Raw genomic sequence first — 9,499 nt, forward strand, 5'->3', positions numbered from 1 at the left:
CCGATAATATTTCAACAATAAATGTTAACTCTGATAGATTTTAAGATAAATTCTCCATAAATAATAATAATAAATAAAGTAATTTTAATGCCATTGGTGAAATAATATTAGAAAGTATCATCTTCAAATTTAAATGAAGAGGCTGTTCCAGGAGTTGGTGTATCCATATCGAATTGATCTCCACCACTCAAACCACTTCCAGGTGTCGATTCATCCTCCATTACATCATTTACAAATGTGGTTGGATCCAAAACTCTTTCCTTTGATCCTTGAATCAGTGCCTTTTGATAAAATTCCTTAACATCATTCATGAATTTATCAGCTTGAGCATTGGCTTCAATATGCTTCCATTCTTCGTCCAATCTGACAACTCCCTGCACTGTACCAGTTTGAGGATTATATGTTGTTTGAGAATTGGAATAGGAGACGACATAGTATGGAAGAATGAGTTCATTATTGAATACAGCATGATTCATAGAGTCGGATGTTCTTAAAGAGTGATTAGCTCCCAAACTGGAAATATCAGCATTTTGTAACTTATTCAAATCACGAACAGCACTTCTACCTGGCAAGACAAGGAAGAGCATAATCTTGGTGTTCTTGGCAATGACAGCATTAGCTTGTGCAGCAAGATTTGTAAAGACATATGGTTTGCCACTGTTATTTCTTACACCATTCTTACAAATCCAATCGATATTATCATCACTATAATCCGAAATATCCATAAATGTTAAAATTGGCTTGACTTCAGGATATTTGGTATTCAAATCGTAGGCAAGATTATGTCTACTGGCTTCAAATTGTTTAACCAAACCAGGTGTGACAACATATTTAACTTCGGTAATTCTAAATTGTGTCTTGGTAGTGAGCAATCTGTAAAATTCAGATTCAGCAACTCTAAAGTGAATGTGAGAAACTTCATTGGAGAAGGTTCTTTCTGGTTTGAAGGTAAATGTTCTTGGTTCATCCCTTTCCATTGTTTCATATTCTCCAGGCAAGTACATTCTATTCTTTTTGTATTCTTCCTCTTCAGTGAGAGTGCCATCATTACTGGAACTGCCAGTTTCATTCTTTCCGATCCAATCTCCCAAAGATGAAGAGGAAGATTTACTCTTGAAGGATTCTACTTGTTTGGTCAATCTATCAGTTTCCTTCTTTTCCATATCAATCATTTCTTTCATTCTCTTGATACGATCACTTAAAACATTGACATTATTTTCATATTTTGGAAGTGTAACATCTTCAAAGAATTGAATAGGTGGATTTTCACTATTTGTACTCAAACTTTCAGTTTCAATAACTTCCTTTGCTTCCTTGATAATCTTCTTGGTTTTGATCTTTGGAATATCTGGACGACGAGGTAATTCACCTGTCAATAATCCTTCCATAGCTGCTTCTTCACGACCTTTACATCTAATCAAAGCATCTCTAATTTCTTTTGTTTTCTTATCAGGAAGTAATTGTTTCAAACTTCTAACCTTTTCTTTGTATCCTTTAACATGTTGTTGGATGTATCCTTCTTCATCTTCTTCAATAATTTCAATTTCTCTCTCAACGAGAATTGTCTTTTTCTTTACAAAATGTCCTCTCTTTTCATTTTCTCTTTCTACACTTTCATTCAATAATCTAGTTGACAATTTTGAACGAGCAAGTGTCAAATCACGTTGTAACAAATTTTTCAACTTGGCAGATGAAACTTTCCCAAGTAATTGTTCAATTTCTTCGAGATCGGACACTGTAAAACTGTCCAATGTTTTGACGTACTTTTCCAATAGAGGATTTTCAGGATGTGATTCAACAGCTTGGGAGATCATTTTATAGATTTACTACTATTATATAAAATTTAATGAATATTGGTAGAGATTTGATGATGATCGTAAAATTGATCGGAGGTTGGTTATTAAATTACAATTTGTACAAATTTTGTTGTTGTTGTTATTTTTCAATGTGGGTGATGAAAAACCTTCTAATTCGATTATTACTATTCAATATCTACTATACTCTCGAGAGGTAAAAAAAGCGTGCGGAGAAGAGTTTGAATGTTTTGACTTTTTTTTTGATGGTTAAATTTCGACTTTCCAGTGGTACAAACTTCCAAGTTCACCACAGCAATGAATTTGGTTGGTTGAATGAACGTTTCAATACTAATAACAATGAATTTGATTACAAAATCAACTTCCACGAGAAATTTGGAAAGAAAAGAAGGTCTATTAATGGAAGAGTGCAAAGATGAAAATGTAGGATGTGATTCTTTGAGGTTTCATGCAAATTGTAGTTTTTGAAAAAAATGTTCTTTGTAATAATTTATTGGTTGCTGTTAATAGAACGAGTGAGACAAAACTTGATCAAACTCAAAGTCTTTGCAGTTATCTTACTAGTGCTCAAATCACTTGGAGAATCGAAATGAGTAAGATTAGGATAAACTTGACTAAATGTTAGACGAGCATCTCTTTGAGATAAGACATCGATCAAATTCTTGTAATCTTCTGGGTGAACATTGGCGTCAGTTGGAGAATTGAGTGCGCAAACAAATGGCATTGTTGCTGACTTGAGTAAATGTAGTTTTGTAAACTCAATCGAAGTATAATTAAATGCAGATTGAATGAATCTTCCACTAACATAACCTCCAATATTGTAAGCCCAGTCAATTGGATAACTACCCTTCTCAAAGAGAGGGAAGAAGTTTGCTAATGCAACTGCAGTCTTATTACTAATATCCATATTCGAATTTGCTATTGGAATGAGTTGAGAAGTTGGATCTTCCTTTTCACATGCCTCTTTCAAAATATTCCAATTAGTAACCATTCTCAAATTTTGTTTCACTAGAAATTGTCCATAATTAAATACCAATCCATTCATTAGAAATACGTTAATGACTTGCTTCCCCATTTTCACATTACTTTCACTGTTGAACAAATTAAATGATTTGAGAACTACATTGACACCTTCTGAATGTCCCAAAATTCCCAACTTGGAAGGATTGACATCTGGACGAGTTGACAAATATTCCAATCCACTCACTGCATCAATTGCAAAATCATCCAAGGTTACTAAATTGTAATCAAATTGCTGAGGTGCATCAGAAGGTCCTCCATACCAACAATTCTCAAAATGATGCGTCAATTGATTCACAGTACATAATTTACACTCCTCATGTCCAGAACAATGACCTCTCTTATCATAGGTCAAAACAACCAATCCACTCTTTGCCAATTCCATTCCTAGTTCATAAAACACTTGAAAATTCATAAAGGTCAATCCACAATTTGGATCCTTCTTTGGAAAACCCATCGTATTCAAAAAGGCATAATTCATAGCTGATTCATTTCTATTACTAGCTCCACTTCCATGTACTAGCACAACAGCACCTCTTTGAACAGTTGTTTCGGAACCAGAAATAATTGGTTTATAGAGCGTTCCATGCATGATCAATTTTCCAGAGGGAGCATTCGATACGAAAGCAACACTTTCAGTGGCAACCTCCAATGAAGCAGCCTCTACGGATAAATTAGTAGCTACAACAAGTAGCATCAATAGAATTGATGAGAAGGAAATCAAAGATGTTTGGCGCATTTTTTTTTGTAAAATGAAATTAAGCGATTTTTATGCCGACAGAAAACCTTTAAATTCATTACAATGATTACTCAGGTTGATGCACATTTTTCGTTTCTTATGTAATTCTTGAGAGATGGTTTAACAATGGAGGAGCATAAAATATTGATTCCTCCATACTTGTTTCCAGTAAACATCTTTCATGAGTGTATTATCGAAAATAAGCATAACTGAAAGGTCTATGTTGTGGAGCCTTAATACCTTAACAAGAAGCGTCGATGGTTTAGTGGTAGAATACGGCGTTGCCATCGCCGTGACCAGGGTTCAATTGTATGTTCAATTCCCGGTCGACGCAATCATTTCTTTTTAATTTTCCTCTTTTTAATATTCTCTTTTACTTCTGTTTACCATAAAAACTATACATTTATTCCTATCTATCATCCAAAAATTGCAGCCTATAACTCAATATTAATCGAGAATTAGTCCTCAGGTTGACCCCATTTTTTTCTTTTCTTTTAAGTTTTTAAGTTGCATTTTATTTTATTGACATAAATTAGGAATTGGAAATCAAGCAGTTTCTTCTTGAATTGTTGGGGAAAGTGAATCGTCATGTTTTGTTCTACTAAACGAAAGACAATCACTCGGATTAATGACATAGGTTTGCATGGTTCCCTTTCCTTTCACTTCAATGCGTCTTTCCTCAAAGGCTGAATATTTTTCCTTTAGTTTCGAATAAACTACATCAGTAACTTGAATATGACCTGTTGGACACAAGTATTCCATTCTTGAAGCCGTCTATTTAAAATATTAGCATTACAATTCAGAATTTCAATAACTTACATTCACAGCATCTCCCCAAATATCATAGGCATATTTCAATACTCCGCAAACTCCCGCAACCAAAGGTCCTGCATTAATTCCTGCCCTTAATCCAATATTCCAATTACGATGTTCATTTCTCAATTGGAAATCATTAAATATTTCGAATAGATTCAAAGCAAATTCGAAAACCCTCAATTCATGTTCTTCATCTTTCATTTCATTCGCTTTTAGTCCGCCAGTGCAAAAATATTTCGATTGAATTGTTTTGATTTTTTCCAAATTGAATCTGACACATGCCTCATCGAATTGCATGACAAGATCATTAAGGTTTTGAACTAGGTCAGTGGCACTTAATCCTAAATCTAATAATCCAACTATGTCAGAAAAAATACATGTCACATGATCGAACTTGTCAGCAATCAAATTTTCACCACCTTCTTGTAATCTCTTTGCAACACTATAAGGCATGATATTCATCAATAAAGCTTCACTCTTCTTCTTCTGTTCTGCTAATTCCTTAACTTGCATTTTAATTTCTGTCAAATCTCTGATAAAACAAGTAATGACATTTCTACTATCTGTAACCGAAACACAAATTCTCATTTCAACTGAAACAGTTGCTAAATTCTTTCTAACACCAACCAATTCCAATGTTTCTGAATAGCCAGAGCTTGCCATACTCATCTGAGTAATGATTGGTTGTAAACTTGCTTCTGAACTCTTATCGAATAGTTTCACCAATGGGAAACCTATCATTTGATCTGATCTGAACCCAAATAACTTTTCAGATGCATTATTGAAAATATCGATGGTTCCATTTGCAGAACAGACAATGGCACTTGTTAAGGCAGCTTCAAGAATGGCCCTTTCTTTCGGTACCTTTCGTTTTGATTTCTCTTTTGGATCAGTTTTAAGAATGTGATGGAAAATGTAATTTCTCAAATCGTCATTCGAATCCAACACTTCCCAATGGAGATAATTCAACATTTTCCTCAACACATAATTTTCATTTCGAACATTCTTCATTGTCATGAAATTCAACATGTAGCAAAGTAATAATAATGGAATTCCCACAACTGTTCCAATTATGGTAAAGTATGGCTGTGAATTAAAGTAGGCATAGTACAAAATTTCGTTCAGAGAACCGAATGTTCCATATAAATCATAAGCAGTCAAATACAGAAATTCTGGAATTTTGTTCAAATCTGAAACTGTTCCATTGTAAACTCGAAGAATTTCATTTAGCTTTACAGCTTGAGCTCTAAAGAAACCAACCTTATCATCCATTGAATTACAAGAGAAAGTTGAGCAATTTGAAGATGTCTTTCCAAGTAAATTGTCAAGATTTGAATTAACTCCGCTCAAGCTCAAATAACCATCTACAGAACTTCCATATCTGGTAGCTGTCCAATGAGTATCGAAGGAAGTAATGTGATCAAGAAGAAGTTTGGATCGTTCTTCTCTGAATGTCTGGTTATCGAGATGTAATACCATTTGGAAGATGTCATATCTTATTTGTTGTTCATAACTCATGGCATATGACATTTCTCTTAATTTGACAACACCATAAGTGTGAGCTTGAAAATCTGTAAAAACATCAGCTATAATCATAGATAATGCAACACAAGTAACCAAAATTGAAAAGATATCCAAGAATATTAACTTGGTGACAGATGTGAAAAGTGACTTGGTTGAACTTTTGACATCTTGTTCTTCGCCAACAACCTTTTCCATAGTAGTGATGAGAAATCTTGACTCTTCTTGTGGTACTTGATGAAACAATCTCAAAATTAACTTTCTATTGTAAATAAATCTTAATAGGAATAATGAGTGAACTATCGAATAAACCAAAAAGGAAAAGAATATAAAAACCACAACAATTATAAAGTCATTTGTAGTGCTATTCAAATCACTATATAAATATTTGTAAATATCTTCAAAAAACTGTGCAAATCCATTCGACATTCTCTCCACATTATTCCCTAAAAAGGTAAATTGTGAATTATCCAATGAAATCTTATCACTCGACTTGGTCTGATTAATTAAATCAACAAGTGTCAAGAGTAACATTTTGTTTCTCTTTGCAATCCAATTAGTTGACGTATACTTCCAACTCCCGCTCTCATCATCCACTAAAATCAACTTATCCTCCGCATTGTAATACTCAACCACAGTATCATCATATTGAGTGGAAAATAATTCATTCAAATTCTCCAATTTAACTGCCTTACTCGAGCCGAGTGTGTTGATTTTGGATCTGAATGTTGGAATGCTCCAGATTGAGGTTGTGTTTAAGGGTCCGACTTGTCCGTTCAAATTGTTAATGTTAATTAAGGCTGAGAAGGGAAGTGCAGTCAAAACCGAAACACTATCGAATAGATCGAGAGAGGTAAGTTTGAAAAGAAGTGAAAGACCAATGATTAAGACCATTAAGATGAATAACAATTGAAATCCACCACTCGTATTCAAAAAATAGAAGAGTTTCTCATTTTCGTCTGGTTTCGAAATGGCATTCGTAAATATTTCCTGTTGCTTGTCTAAAACAGTTTCAAAATTTTCTTCTTCCTCTTCACCCATCATTGAAATGGAATCAAAATTATCCAACATTAAATCATCAGTTGCGAATAGATTATTCTTCGTTGGCGAAAGTGCAAGAAACTGCATTGGTGGTTTCTCACTTTCCTTAATTGGTTTCTCTTCTTCTTCGTCTTCGTTTCCCATGGCCATGAAATTGAATTCTCTCTGATAGTGTTTGTATAATTGTTGGATAGTTTCGTCTTCTTCATGATCGAGAATGAGATTTTGGAATGCAACATCCAATTCATACGAAAGTGATTCAATCTTTTGTAAAATGTGGTCGACATTGGATTTGGACGAAACTAATTTCCAGAATTCGATAATCATAATTCTGAGTTTCTTCATACGGAGATTTAATCTTTCAATTACTGTTTCACCAACAGTTCCTTTGATTTTCATGTTAATTGCCAAACTTTTTTCCAATTCTGCCATTCGCATATAAATGGCGAATTGTTGACGAAAGTTTGGTTTTCGTTGTTCTGCCTTTTTGAGGAAAGTGCTGGCTTGGAAATAATTTGGAGGTTTGCAAATATCTTTCGAATAGAGAGCCATGTTGATGAGACAATTACAACTAATCGAATCTGTGGTACGAAACAAGATTCGTACAAAATCAAAGATGATATCTTGTTGTTCTTCAGTTCCTTTCAATGCAAATTTGATAAAATTGGCCAAAGCTGGTAAATTTGAATGATTAAAGTTCAATTCATGAGTTGATTGTGAGCTAGTCACAACAGATGCAATTTGCTGACCTTTCGTCATGATTCGTCTAGTATAAATATCCGTCACAATGAAACCAATTACAAATCCCACAATTCCCAAAACAATCGGTGCAAAAGTAAGTCCCAAACCAAGATCCCAATCATCATTCTTATTTACCAACGTTGAAACCAATGCCGAAATTCCAACTCCAAGTCTTGCAAATCCAATTCCACCATAAACGGAATTTGTTGACCTGTGAAAAAAAGGCAAGTCCTTAAACAGTAAAACAATGAAAACCAACGCCATAATAATGAACATGATTGGACGAATGAAATTAATCATGTGAGGGAAAGTTCCAGCCACAACATTATACAATTGATTGGAGCCAATAATGAAAGCCATCAGAAATGGTGTGTCCATCACAAAAGCTGACTTGACTTTGACATCTGTATCACAAAATAACAACACAGTATTCATGGTAATCAATATTTGAATAATGCAAAATAACCATGACACTATTCCCAAAACAATATTCGAAACTCCCAAACATTCCACTGTTGGAAACCTTCTCAAAACATAAGTTGCATCATAAGCTCCACTCAGAGTAACTGTCTTTTCATAATCACAATCGAAAAATGCATGAATTAAGGCAAAGGTCACTGGCATTGAACAGAGCGTGATGGAAGTAAAGGCAATTCGTCCAGCTGTTCGAATTCTTTTCCAATAGGAAGTACCATAAACTAGTGAACGATAGGTCATGTAAATGATTGCTATTGCTATACTTTCCAATAATAGCAATGCAGCTGCTAGTCCTATATATGCCTCATATGGAAGGTATTGGAATCCAAACGTTCTAGGAATGACAAGAACATTCATAATGTATTTACCATATTCCCCCCACCCAAAATCCAATGAACATCCCAAAACGAGAGATTGAATCATTATGAAAATATGTAAAGTTATTGAAATGAATCTGTGAAGTGGATTTTCCAACTTGACAGCTTGAATAAACATCAAATACTTGTCGATATATTCATTCATAACAGTTGTATTTTCATCATCTTCATCTTCTGGATGAGGAGTTTCATCTTTTGCATCTTCATCCCAAAAATCTGTTGATTTCGACTTGATTTCCTTGAGCTTTGAAGAGTTGGTTGATGGTCTTTGAATACTTCTAATGCTTCGGGAACTTCTTGCAGTCCTTATTGAGGCTGTACTTTGAGTTGAAACCAACTTGTGAGGTGATTGAATATTCTGATTCGAATTGTTTAGTCTAGGTTTCGAATGACTTTGAATAGAATCTAGAGGCGTAATCCTAGAAGTTGATTTACGTTTCTCCAACAACAATGACCTAACAGAAGCTTGAGATTTTTGCTTTTTAGAATTTTGAGCTAAGAACGGAACATTACTTGAGGGGGTTGGTGATTTTGGTGAGGTTGTTACATTGAGATGATGATTTGTATGAGTTGGGATTATCAGCACTGCTGCTGAATCTTCGTTACAAGAGTTAGAAGAAGACATGATGCCTTTTTGTTGTTTTTATTTAATTCGTAAGTTGATGTTTGCTGATTTGATTGTTTGAATGGTTCTTCGAAAAATTACGATTTTGGTTTCCTTGGGACTTACCATAACACAACCATGATATTGCTTTTTTCACTTGGAAATTGTTGAGCACTTAAATTAGCAAAAAATAGGGAAGTTTTGATTCCTGTTGATAAGTTGTATTCTGAAAAAGGTGCCAATTTTAACTAATTCCATGAATACATCTCTCCTCAACAATCACCACAAACAACTTCAAATCCCATCAACACTAGAATAGTCCTTACAGTTGGTCAATTAAAAAATTATG

The 9,499-nt window shown here is 34.2% G+C and overlaps 1 protein-coding gene and 1 pseudogene across 2 annotated transcripts; one reads left to right on the forward strand and one right to left on the reverse strand.

Annotated features, from left to right (window-relative positions):
• Positions 1-71: 71 nt before the first annotated feature.
• On the reverse strand, positions 72-9,171 carry NAEGRDRAFT_60042 (uncharacterized protein; the record flags this gene model as incomplete). Its single annotated transcript, XM_002668964.1, has 4 exons — positions 72-1,801; positions 2,376-3,495; positions 4,393-7,903; positions 8,216-9,171. 4 exons carry the CDS (start codon positions 9,169-9,171, stop codon positions 108-110), a joined length of 7,281 nt encoding a protein of 2,426 aa, XP_002669010.1. The 3' UTR covers positions 72-107.
• On the forward strand, positions 3,825-3,895 carry NAEGRDRAFT_t837 (annotated as a pseudogene). Its single transcript has one exon. The product of its transcript is annotated as a tRNA-OTHER (tRNA).
• Positions 9,172-9,499: the final 328 nt, after the last annotated feature.

This window comes from Naegleria gruberi (assembly GCF_000004985.1).
Source record: "Naegleria gruberi genomic scaffold NAEGRscaffold_90, whole genome shotgun sequence".
In the NCBI taxonomy this organism is placed as follows: domain Eukaryota; phylum Heterolobosea; class Eutetramitea; order Acrasida; family Naegleriidae; genus Naegleria; species Naegleria gruberi.